Source organism: Camponotus floridanus, unplaced genomic scaffold (assembly GCF_003227725.1).
Source record: "Camponotus floridanus strain SB8 unplaced genomic scaffold, Cflo_v7.5 scaffold1, whole genome shotgun sequence".
NCBI lineage: Eukaryota > Metazoa > Arthropoda > Insecta > Hymenoptera > Formicidae > Camponotus > Camponotus floridanus.
The window spans coordinates 943,128-956,864 of NW_020229214.1; the positions used below are offsets into that span (position 1 = coordinate 943,128).

At 34.7% G+C, this 13,737-nt stretch overlaps 1 protein-coding gene across 4 annotated transcripts in view; it reads right to left on the reverse strand.

The window, feature by feature from the left end:
• LOC105250392 (tachykinin-like peptides receptor 99D) overlaps positions 1–13,737 on the reverse strand; it is a 78,714-nt gene that overhangs the window by 25,682 nt on the left and 39,295 nt on the right. For 3 of the 4 annotated variants that reach the window (XM_011256449.3, XM_025410087.1, XM_025410191.1), the window contains exon 2: positions 6,683–10,048. In XM_011256449.3, coding sequence (XP_011254751.1) covers positions 6,683–7,134 — 452 coding nt within the window. In that variant the 5' untranslated portion in view covers positions 7,135–10,048. The remainder of the gene's footprint in view (positions 1–6,682; positions 10,049–13,737) is intronic. The other variant, XM_025410151.1, reaches the window with a different exon arrangement.

Sequence of the window (13,737 nt, forward strand, 5' to 3'; positions counted from 1 at the left end):
TAATCAAAAGTGCTTTCCCCGAGAGACGTTTCTTTCTAGGAAATTCCGAATTTCCTCCGCTTTAATAGTCGAGGGTGTCGGATGGTTAATGATCGCTGCTTCCTCGCCGTTATCGTCCCAACGATCGTTAAAGTTCTTGAGATGCTCTCGTTAGCTTTCCGTGCGATTCTGTCAAATCCTCATTCTCTTCTTGCGCAAGACATTTCGCCCGCAGACCTTTGTCGTCGTTTAAGGCGACTCGAACCACCGATCATCGATTGATGTTGCGGTGACAATCCCCGCAGGATAATCGGCATCCTGAGGAAATTAAATTGCGAATCGTCGTCGTTTTTGGAGTAGAGAAGACCACCGATCGGTCAGAGTTAGAAATCTGTCGTTGGAGAATTCTCGAGTGCATTCGATGTCTCTTCCACGTCGTTCGATAATAGTTGTAGAATCCGAACATCATTCTACGCTTTTGTCTTCAGCGCGAAATCACTATTGGTTAAACATTTTCGATTTCTCGAATGTGATTTTGAAAAAATCGAATCCTCGGTTACTGCATCGTAAATGAATACGATGTGTAGTTTGTTTCTATCTCCTTCGCGATCTCTGATCAAGCTTTCATCTAGAAGAGTATTTTTCGTGAGCAGTTTCTACGTAAACAATCCGTTTACGATGGCAAGTTAAAATGGATTACCAAATTATAACTCGCGCCCGTAAATTCTTCAGTCTTCGAACGTGTTAATCAGCATCGAAGCTCGACATAAAATGTTGCTGTTTGATTGTCAAAAATGTCGTGCTGAAAACATCATTACGCGCGTCAGATTTTCCATCTCTATCGATCAGTTCGCCCTAGGTGAAAAATAAACTTCTCAAAGTATCCATTCCCTTCGTTTATTTCTCCTAAACTGTCCGTCTATCAGAGTCTTTATTGACTAGGCTCGCCTTTGAATCATAATCTGCAATTAACAGCTCACTGAACGGACAGTTAATCGATAGTAAAAGATAAAGAGTGATAATTGATAGAATTTTAAACTTAATATTTTATGGCTTTTAATAGAAAATATCATATGTATAATTGATAGAATATTAAGATTAATAATTGATAGAACAGTACCAAGATGACAAGTACAACAGATGCACAAGATCGAAATCGCATCGCTTCATCAAAGATCGTCTCTCTCTCGACATGAATTTATATTCTCTGTCCAGCATGGACCAATGCATTATTCTTATTAAGGAGCACTTTTATTACTCACATCAGCGATGCATTAGCCATGCTACATTTTGAGGGTCGATAAAGATGACTTTAATTGATATCCCTTAATATCCCTAAAGTATTTCCGATATTTCAAAATTCATTTTTCGTCGCTTTTTTTTCTCTTATCATTTCTTGAAAATAAAAATCAATCTCACTGATCTACCTATCTTCTTCGCATTGAATTCTTTCATTGAATTTCTAATGTTTCTAAATCCACAACTTGGGATATAAAATATCAGGTTGTTCCCGCCGCGGACAAACATTGTTGTTGAGGGTGAGAGAGAAATATTTTTTTTGGAGCTGTGCGCATTTCTCTCTTACTTCGTGCTATATGTCATGCAATATGACCTTTCCGGAATTTCATTTGCGGCGATGAGCGCTGTCTCTAATGCGCGGCATTGTTTCAACGCGCGGTTCTCGTTTGAATCGGTATCGGAAGCATGTACGTGACATACCGCGCAAGGAGCTAATGCATCCCCTTCTCCCCTCGCTATCAACGTCGTTGCACTGTGTGCATTTCCGTATGGAATAATGGATGCCAAACATACGCGGGGATGTTATAATGACGTCAATATTTAGAAATGCATGTTCTTCAGACGCAAGCAAATTTTTACAGTTTCGCATAGTTGCCGCATAAATGCGAAACGTTGTCGGATAAAACAGTTCTCCGTAGGCGAAATTTACGGTATATCCGATATCGTATTTCTTTAAAAATGTGAACTCGCTGAACTGTTATACCCTGTCGCCGCACATTGAACCGCAACTGAATCTTGTTACCTGGCAATTCGATTGCAATAACAATCTTTGATAAAGAGTTTTTCGATATCCGATTTTGCAATATCGTTACAAGCTAAAGATCTCAGTCTTCGAGTTTCTTTAAATATCAATTTTGAAGATGATATTCTAAAAATGAATAGAGAGACGAGATTTTGCTGCAGTACGGGTCTTAGAACCAATCGATTTGAAATATTAAATTAATCGACCGTTCCATGATAAATCGTATCAATATTGCTCTTGTTAACGTGATATGTATAATGATATAAATACGCTCTTGTCGAGTGGAAACGCTATAAGGACATGAGTTATTTTCATTCCTAGAAAATTTAACACCTGCGCATTTCTAAGATATCTTCCCGCAGAGATAGATAGATAGATAGAGAAGAAGAAAAAACTCTCCGAGCAATGATGAGAAAACCTGCAAGCGAGAGGAAATTTTTCTTGAATAAAGTAGAGATCTCAGGAAAAGAATTCTGAGCATTTTTTTCAACAATAATGTTCTCTCGGGATGAATAGCGGAATGTATGCAACATTTTCGCTCGCGTGAGTTTACAAACTGCATAGATTTGTTTTCAATGGCATTTCAAGCGAAAATAGCCTGAAATTAACTCTCGACTCGCCATTCATCGTTGCTGCATAGGAGCGAGGGCATGTATTCTGTTGGAATATAAAATAATGTGAATACGTTTGTGGAAAATACTATATAATGAAAATAAAAGGAAAAATAATATATTATAGATAGACGATTCTTGCATAAAAATAACATCGTATTATTTATGCTGTGTCCAATACTGGACATTCGATTGCATATTTTAATCATCCTTGTTGCAGATCAATTGGGATTTGAATTTAAACAAAAAAAAAATGCGATAATTATTGACGTTTAATATTTCAGCCGCTAATGTAATCTGTCGATCGACGAGAATCGCTTTCAAATGGTAGAAGTACACATTAACTGCAGAAACCAATACTCGCTTATTATGTGCTTGTCGCAGTCGCATAAGATCAAATACTTTGCAAAATAATTTGCGATTCCTTTTGGGATTATCCTTTTTCGGAACAGAGTGCTTCTACATTCCTTTTTATTGGCGATACTTTTTGATGTTAGCCAATCTCTTTTTTTTCGAAAGACTTTTTTTCTCTCAAGTTGTTGAAATGTCTGAAACGAAAATATTTCAAACGACGAGTGAATTTTACTTTGCGCACCCGCAATTATTTATCCTCTTTTTCGTAATAAAAGGAAAGAAGTCTCTTCCTCTCACGGTTACACGATTGCTTTCTCGTCGATCTCTTCGAGATCGACCTTTCCTTTGCAATACCCAAGTATCGATATCCCCGATAGTAGGTAGTAATAACAGCAATATTCTTACGTGGGTTATCAAGCGCACCGAAGAAAATTAACTGACGATCCAATCTTCTTCTATATTTACGACAATGTCTCACATACGTTTATAGGGGGGTGATGAAAAAATATTGCATGAATTGAAAAACGAGAAAATCTATACTAGTGTGTATTCATAGATGCAGTATTATTTAAATGGGTATGATCGATTCAATTCGCTTAGAGTCCGCTTTAGAAGGTTGAGGTCTGTAAATCACGAAAAAATTCGGGATAAAATCTCTATTTACAATTTCATGTGTATAATAAAATAATAGAGGAAAATAAAATACATACAAATATATTTTGAAAAACATATCGAAACACATATACGCATCAGGATTTTTTAATACTATAATATAAAATTAGAGATAGAATTCTATCTTGAATTCTTTTTATCGCGAATTTATAGATTACCTAAATCGGGCTTAGGATATAAATTTAGAGCGCGCACATTCGCCATTATACCGTTTTTCGATTAAGTTTTTTTCGTTCGATTCCATCGCATTTACGGAGGCTCGTTGCAGGATACACACACATGCTCCATCGCACTGTAATACATTTAATAATCTAGATAAAAGCGCTTCCTCGTCGCAGTGAAAATCGATCGAAACGTGCGAGCTGCAATGTCCGTGTTACTTCTATTCACATTGGACGCCGATGCCTACGTTTTAATGGTTTCCTTCCTTCGTCTTTACCTGTTTTCCCCATATGGTATATTGTCTCGGATCTTCAACATTCGTGAAAACGAACATTATCAGGGGACTACCGTTCGTGACGCTTCATTGACGTTTTTTGGAAATGCTCGATATAGGTGTCTGTTGCAAAATACCGAGCTTTGTCATCGTGCAATATCCTCAGATATTATCCGAGAATTAGTTCCTGCGATAAATTTGTCCGTACGATATTCGTGGTTATTGCCACCGGCAACAACCAGTCTCCCTCCTCTGTATTTTATTCTCGGCATAAAAAGCAAATTCCAGGATTTACGATCGCTGAGCACCTTCCAATATACGTCGCATCTGTTGGCGGCAGACGATCGAAATTTTTATCTCGCTATTCATTTTTATCGCGATTCCAAAAAAAAATGTCTGAATCTTCGAAAAGTGTACGTTTGGTTTAGAAAAACTCTTATGTACGTAAAAATATCTACACGACGCCTCATGGAACAGACTGGCACTCAGTTCTACGCTTAACTCTAGATATTGTTCTAGAATAGCGGCTTTTCTTCTAGAACACATAAAATGAAGAGCTCCCGCAATTTGCGGGGAACAATATTCAGACTAGCGGTTTCCGCCGTTAGTTCATCCTTTCGGGCTTTGCTTACGTGCTTTCTTGAAGCAATCATTCGCTTGGCTGAATAGGACGTGAACTTAGCATAATCGGCTTTGAGAAATCGGGTTGTTTGGTTCGAGAAGTGACTGAATCTTTAATCGAGATCATGATAATTTAAGCGATCACGCTCGAAATATTACGAATGCACTCGCACTTTCAGACAGAATCTTTAAAGCGTTTACGATTTAACGCATTAATCATCAATTACTTTGAATAAGTGCTTCTTCTCTTTAATATCGAAGGAATTATCTTTCGTTCCGAGTCTGATTAAAGAATCGTAATCTAGCTGGATTAAAAGGCAAAGAAAGAAAACTGGATTTACGGTAACTGTAGGAAAAGAGCGGTGAATTATGTATTCCGTTGAGAGTATAAGTTGTTCTCATTCAAGAGCAGAGTTGCTTTAAAAAATTAACTCGACATTTTCAAGCTGGCGGATTGAATTATACTTGTTTCGATATTCCCGCAAAAAAGTATCTCTGTTTTATTCGTTCGTTTTGGCGCGTTCATATTTCTTTTATCGTTTGTTATAAAGCAATTTTTTACAAGTATGACTGTAATATGTTCTATCCCGTCAAAAGCAATCGTACTAAATATCCTTATTTAAATTTAAAAAATATTCGCATGTTTTTTTCGGTTCTTACATATTTTATATATGCGTGAAAAAAATCTGTTATAGTCTGACGAGGACATCTCCGATCCAGAGATGCGAATAAGAAGTTAAGGTTTGTTGAGATATGTAATTGAATTTTGACGGTTATGAAGTTTCATCTCGTCTAATCGCAAGACAGATGATGCTAGAGCGAGTGTTTATCTTCCTCGTTTTTCTTTGCCGACTTTCAATGTCAAATTGATCGCAGTTGTTAGTCTGAAACTTGTGTCTTCCATTTTGCTATGAAACGTTCGTTTTTAACGACGTCATGTATGACGCATCTACGCTATACCTACTTTAATACACGCAGTGAACTCGTCTAGATAAACAAGAGGAAATGTGTTTTCCCAAGACCGGACATCGATCTAAGTGGGATTTCAGCACGAAAAGCATTTACACGCTAAAAGCGAGAGCGCACTCCAGGGAAGGGAAAAGATAACTCACGGAAGTCAGGATCTATCCTATTATCGGCATTATTGATTACTTAATGCGTCATGTATCATGACAATTCGCGCTTAAAAGAAACGATTAATATTGACGAATATCTCTTTATATCTCGTGCAATAGCTGGGCAAATTTTAAATGTTACATTGTTCTAAAATCTTTAAATTGATTTCAAATATTACACTGATATTTTGAAATATATATATATATATATATATATATATATATATATATATATATATGCGCAATCGCTCTTAGGATAATATTTTAAAAATATAGAAAAGAAAAGAGAGTAAAAATAAAACTCGACGTGGATAAATGTTGGAAATAAATATACTGCTATTTCTCTTTTTACTAAGAAGAATTAAGATATAAAGATATGCTTAATCTACTTATCTCTAAGCTCTAAAGCTTATAATTTTTATATTCATTTATGCGTTAAATCTTATGTATTAAGTTTAAAATTTTTGAAATTTTAAAGCTATGATTTTTTGGCAAATTATGTAATTTAAATAGTGCTAAAATAGCGGAGTAACTTTGTTAATATTACATTATTCTACATATTTAAATTTTTTCTATTTTTTTCTCTTTTTTTCTTCTTATCTATTTTTTTTATCTTTTTTTATTATATTTATATGATTTTTGGTAGACATGTCAGTTTTGAAAATAAATTATTTAGATTTCAATTATTAGGTTTATAATAGAAAATAAGTTTAAAACAATATATAAGTTAAAACAATATATATTATCATATAAATTTTTATTCTATATATTATCATGTAAATTTTTATTCTAAATTTTTAGCTAGTGCAGTTTAAATCTGAAAACGAAGAAACTTATTATTTTGTCTACTTACCGGTCGATAGATATCGCCATCAGAGTAAAGACGCTGGCACAGATAGTGAGGACCGCGATGAACTGACAGATCTTGCAGTAGAGCATACCGAACGGCCAATGGCTGTTGAGCATGTAGGTGTAGTTGAAGGTGACATTCAAAGTGGATACCATCGCGTCCGCGATGCTGAGATTTACTAGGAAATAGTTGGTGACGGTGCGCATCCGTCTATGCGCTAGCACGATCCATATCACTATCAGATTGCCACCGGTTGCCACTGCGATCATGCCGGCGAACAGGAGCGTCCAGATCATCTGCCGCCACCATGGCAGCACAAATTGATTGCGCGGTTCCAGTTCCGTGTAGTTAGTGCCATTGTGAATGTAGGTGTCATTGTCATACCATAGTGTCGTCACGTTCCAAGGGTATGACGTGGCATTGTATGTCAAGTACTCATCTGCAAAGTTCTGCATAGCGACGGAATCGCGAGAGAATTTCTCTCTCTCTCTCTTTCTTTCTCTTTCCCTTTCGTTTCGTCACTTACTTAAGCTGAACGCCACCACGAAACTTCTCTTCACTCTTCTTCGTTTTCCTACTGCAATTCAACTATCGCCATTTACTCATCTTTCCGTTTGTTTAGGGAAGCTTTTTAACTTCTTTTCAAGAAAACTGAATTTTCCACGCAACTTTTATATATCTCTCTCTCTTCGAATGTTTGCGTTGTGTCACTTTTCTTTCGCCCCTCGAGTTGTGTTGATTTCCCAGTGATTGGTGGTAACTTCTGACAGCAGTAGCTTGTAAGGAGACTCGGCATCGAATGTTGTCATTGAATGTTGTTATTGAATTTATTCGTCCGTTTCTTTCCAAAAGTATTAGTGTATTGCCAAGATACTCGAATGGTCTCGAAGTTTCTACGATGTTTGATTTAAAGGGCGAAGGTTTAAATAGACGAAATTATCGGATAGAGGATGAAGAAGACTATCGTTTTTCTTCGAATAACTTACATATTTTGGGCTACCGCGCATACACTAGTTGATCAACTCAAGCGGGCCTTCAATGCCAAGACTTGTCCTATTCTCTCGTGGTGCTATTATAATCGAGACAAGATACAAATTCTTCGGTGTGACGTCGTCGCAGAGGAATGTGTCCTAAGTCAAAGAACATTCATCGATTGGCTTCTCCTCGTTGTGGCAGAGATATTCGCTCCTCTGGTATCGTCGATCCTCTCGTCTCGTTTATTCAAGATCGATCTTCCGTGAAGGCTGCCGAGGAAATACGAGCTTTTAATCTCTTATCGATTTTTCCGTCCGGTCGATCTTAATTGGAAATCGCGCAGAGAACGACCGCGCGGCGAGTCGAAAGAATTGATTCATGAGAGAGACGAGCTCGTATCGTGCGCGGCCTTCGCGGCTGCTCCGATTACGGAAACTGTTAATTCGAAGCCATTTTCCCGTTTATCGACTTCGTCGTTAATATTTGTGCCCTCGTGTAACGAATCATCTCGTTTAGTTCCGGCAGCGATTCCGATTGCGACGGTAAGGTCGTCGACAATAATATTGTGATAGCACCGCGTATGTCTTTGTCTGTGTTAGAGACTGCGAGATGATAAGCGGCGCGATCCGGATAATTCCGAATTAGATCTCACTTCCACTCGCGTTTCATGCACAATAGCCACTTTCCGACCATGTCCCGGATGTCCATGGGATGAAATTTCATTATCTTCGCGACTTATTCATCGTTAGAATAATAAATATGCTTTTTCTCGCTGATACCTGTCGTAATTTGTTCTTCTTAAGGAAGCGTAATCGTTGATTTTATATTAGCTCGCTTTTTTTCCACGGTAACGAGGCGAGAGATCGGGTGGTTGTCGTTAATTATTACGCTAATTTCTCAGCTGGAAGAAAGATCCGACGAATCTCCGGCTTTCGAAAGAGTTTCACGTTGAATCTTATAGCGCACCGTCGTTTCAGCCGTGCATTATACCGTCTTTCGATCCCCTTTTAACGATTGTTAAAGCGGTCGTTGATGTTTCATCGTGAAATTCGCTCGCCGTTTTACGACGAGATGGTTTTTTGCTCGTCAATTCCTCGCCGAGGACGATGAATATCGCTCCTGAAATTCACGAGCGTGATACTCGATGATGTATGTTCCATACGTTTTGTTCCGGAAAGAGAAGTTTTGCCCTCGGTTTGTCATACGATGCTGTGCGTCTAATGGAGCCGTGATTTTGCGATGATTCCCGTCAAACTTTCGTTCTGCTTCGCTCGATCATAACTCGACGTTTTTTTTCGTTCCTCGACATTGTACCGCGCATCGTATTAATCGATTCGTATCAAGTATATTCCCGTTACGTTTCACGCAAATGGAAGGATTATACCCTGCATTCCAGCCTCTTTGTCGCGAGTTTGCGGTTGATTACACGAGAGAGCAACTGTCGTTCACACATCGTTGATAAAATCCTCACACATTCGCGTTATCGTTAATACTCTCTTCACGAATACTAATAACTCTCTATCACGCCTTCAATTAGATGTCAATCGGAACTAAATCGTTTAAAAACGTTTTCTGGGTGCTTTCACGACACTTTCAATTCAGATCCGCTCTTCGGCGCTGCATTACGTTGGTTGCTATTCTCATCGTCCGACACGCTTGGAATTTTAAAGTACGATAGTCTCACACATTCTTCTTCATTACAACGACAACACTGTCGCTCACAATCCTCTGTTCGATGTTATTAGAATGAGCAAGAATCTCATTCTCGCGTATCTCGCGCGAACGCTCCCAGGTATCTCCTTAATTTTCAATTTGACTTACGGATTTCCCTTTTTTCGTAGCGCACATTTATCGCGGGCAAAGTGGAAATTGTTCCTTCATAGCCAAGAGCATTTTAACGAGGTAAGATAAAGGAAAGAGGAAGTGGCGAATCGTGGCATCGCGTTCTCAGGAAGTTCCCCCAAGATTCGCGTCCGGAAGAAAGTTCGTCTGGTTTGCTTCACGATCGATGCAAAAGTTCCTCGAGAACACTACGCGTAACTGGTTCCGAGATATAATTTGTGAAACTCAGAAGGAGGTTCAAGTTTTTGAGGACATCCGACGAAGAGTTCTACGCGAGGACTACGCTTCCTTGAAGACGAGGAGACCGATGAGTTTTTTCTTTGTCTGCTGACTAAAGTCGGAAAAATATTTCTCGTAGGCCGAGCATTTTCAGAGAAATAAGAATTTGCTTATTTTGAGCACATCGGAGAATCCTCGCCGAAGAATTGGCTCTGTCCTTTTTCGTCTCACCAGGATTCCGCATTTGTTGTCCGTGTTTTTATGCGTGTTTTTATGTTCACGAATTCTTCGCGAGCTGTTGGAAGATCATTGCGGTTTCATCCACGCCACCATCTGGAAAATATATTACGACATCGGAATTACTTTTCAAGTTCGAATAAAGTGCGCGCATGCATTCGAATAAACTGCGTGCAAAATCATCGCGCAATTTTTTTTCTCGATTCTCGCACCTGGTGAAACGTGCTCAGGTATAAATAACTGTAAGAACAAAATGAAATATTTCATTTTGTTTTCAATTAAATTTTATTCTGTCTTGCTTGAGTCAACAATAAAAAGAAAACAAATAAAAAGAAAGCTACGGATGGAGAAGAACGCGGTCGTCTAAAAAGACGCGTAAAAAAAGAGGACAAATGTGTGATTATGAGCCGTTGAAATTTCTCGAAGGAATTTAATTATAAAATTAGTGGGCTGCGTGAAACACGATCGTCTCGAATAAGACGCTCAAGGATTGCAAAGTACGTCGAGAGCATCTTATGTACCTTCGAGTAATTATTCTGCGAGATTAATACATCCTTTCCCTTTTTCTCTTGTTAATTAATTGTTGACGTTTCACTGATGTTCCATCAAAATGCAATCATCGACGAACTATTATTTTGTCGAATAATCCACGTAAAACAACCAACTCCGTCATGTCACACATACCGTTTTGAAAACATTATTTTACCTTCGCATATATCACGGATAATACTCGTTTTATTTTTTTTCATGTCTACAGTGAGATATCGTTTGCTTAATTGTGCTGTAATTATGTTATTTTTTTCTACTATTCGCGTTATCTAAGCTGTATGCATACTGTAATTTAGGTATATTACTGGTAAAGAAAGATAACAACAATCATTCTGTTGTACTCTTTTGTAAAATAACATATAACTAATGTTTGAGGAAAGAATAGTTTTTTTTAAGTATATAATGTTTGCACTATTCTTTTTATATCCTATTAGAATCGGTAGTTTGTGATAATGCATGTTAGGAAAAATAAACATGAAACACAATATAACAAAATCGAGTTTTCTTTGCCGCGCGATATCCTGTAAAATGATCTTAAAGAATTTATTCACATTTGCTTACGAAATGTGTTTTCTGCATTTCATTGATAGTTGGGAGCGTTCTTGAAAAATTAAAAAAAATTAAATTTAAAATTTAATACTACATAAAATGATAAAATTATGATAAAAATTCAAAAAGATAAATAATTAATAAATTAAAAAATTGTAAGTTTTCCAAATTTTTTACGAAAAACGAAATGATATTTTTTTTAAATTCAATATTATATGTGTTAAAAATAAAAATAATTAATACATTCTTTAAGACATCTTGAAATAAGAAAAAAATAACGTTTAAAAGCTTTTAAACAATAAAGATTTTGAAGGCAAGAATCATTTTATGCAAAATTATTATATATATTAAAAAATTTTATTTTGCGTTCATTAAAAAAGCATAAATATATTTAAATAAATATATATATATATATATATCTATATATTTATTTATTTATTATTTTTTTACTTTTAATTTTATATAAAATTATTATTGTTATGCTATCTTTTATCACTATTATATAACTCTATATTTGCAGCATAAAAGAAACAAACTACGCTTTTCAATTTATTGTAAATGGTTTTTATTAAATACATGCTTGATTAAATAAATTCTCTTTGTTTTGATAAATGCAAAATAAATTTCTTTAACAAATATTTTTGCGTGAAACATAGTTGATGTAAACATTGCACAATATTTTGTACAAAAAAGGATATGAATTTTTCGAAATATACAGCGAAAATGTCAATGAAGGCCATCATTTTTTGCATGTTCCCGATTTTTGTCATCATATATCTTTGCAATTAAGTCTTAAATTAAAACTCAACTAAAGTAAACTCTATTTAAAATTAATCAAAGAATGTGGTTTTGTTAATATTTTATTTCTACAAAGCTTAATTTACGAAAAACCCCTTATTTCCAATCACTTATAATTCGAAAATTATTAGTGCCTCAATATTTTCGTTGAAAAATCATCTTCAGATGATCTCAGGAATCTGTCTTTGAAAGATGACTGGGAAGATAACTGGGACACCTTGTATGTAAAAGTGTGCGAATATTTTAGTCAAAACTCTTGAGTTTAAAATTTAACAAATTATTTTTCCTCTTAACAGATCTTAAAGAGTATCATAAGCATGTTTTAATTAAAATGCAGGGACAATCGCTAAAAAATATTAATATATACACACACACACACACGAACAAAAATTTTTAAGACTTATATGATTTACTTATATTTATATTTGTTTTAAAAGAAAAATTATTTAATTCATTAGTTTAAAAAAATGTTAACGTTAAATTGTTTTTAATGTTCTCTCTTTCTGCAAAAATATAATATATGTATATATACTGCTCACACATTATATATATATATATATATACATACATATATGTGTGTATATATTATTAACTAAAATATAATTTAATTCATTGGTATGATACGTACACAATAACAGAGTTATATTTTAGATCTGAGTTTTTTTATTCATTTATTACTGTTTTTTATAGCACTTATTCGTGCAAATATAGCTATTGTTCATACACCAGTAGAATTTGATAATCGAGCGATATTCTCGATGTTAATCACATAAACATTTTATATTGGAAAAACGAACAACAAAATTAACACGAAATAAAATCAACTCAGTGAGCGTGAACAAATTAATCGCGATATTGCCGCGAGCTTTTTGATTGTTAATAAATAAAATATACGTTTTAGAATAATTTTATTTTTGCATTTTAATATAAAAATATAAAAATAATATAAGAATAAATATATAAATATACACACACATAATATTTAAGGAATTTGAAAGTGACATACTTTAGAAAATTATTCATGTAAAGTATTTAATATTAATAATTAATTTAATCTTAAATTAATTATTAATAAATACTTTATATGTATTATTTTTTGTTACTTTAAAGTCGCTTGATTTTGCGATATATAATTTCTTTCAATTCGACAAATGTCGAGCAAAATATATTTAAATTGGTAAAAAATTCAAAACGTGAGAATAAATATGTATTTGATTTCCAATTGAAGAAACTTCAAGATCATTATAAAAACATATTATTAATTGCTTATAAAAATTGCAATAAAATTAATAATTAATAATTTTTATTGTTTCCATTTTTATTTGAAATGTTTAAATCGTACAAAATGCGCGCTTCAATAAATAGTTGTTATTTTGATACACTTATAATTAAATTGTAGGAATTAATTAATTGCGTGAGTTAATAATCTCTTATTCATAGAGAATAATTATAATAATAATCCTATTTCGAAAGATAAATGCTTACGAATATTAGCAAAGATGCCAAAGGCGATCATTCTTAATTAGATATTATATTTGCACGACTAATTAGCTTTCATGATTGAAGATTTATATTAAGCCAACGGCTGTTTTTACGGCAAAGCAAATTATTTGATGGTATTTATTTATACATCTTAAATTGAAGTCGCGAAATGACGAATTATTTTGGATATTGCTTTACAACAACTTCATTGTTATGCATCATAGTCGTGTTAAATTATATTTTATTTTAATGTGTATATTGCACACACACATATATACACATACATTATATAGAATTTAAATCAATTTCTGTTTATTTAATATCAATTTTTATTTTAAGATTCTTAATTTTAATCTCAATGAAGTCTTTCTGTATGAGTCTTTCGATAACGACTTGACCTCGTTTTC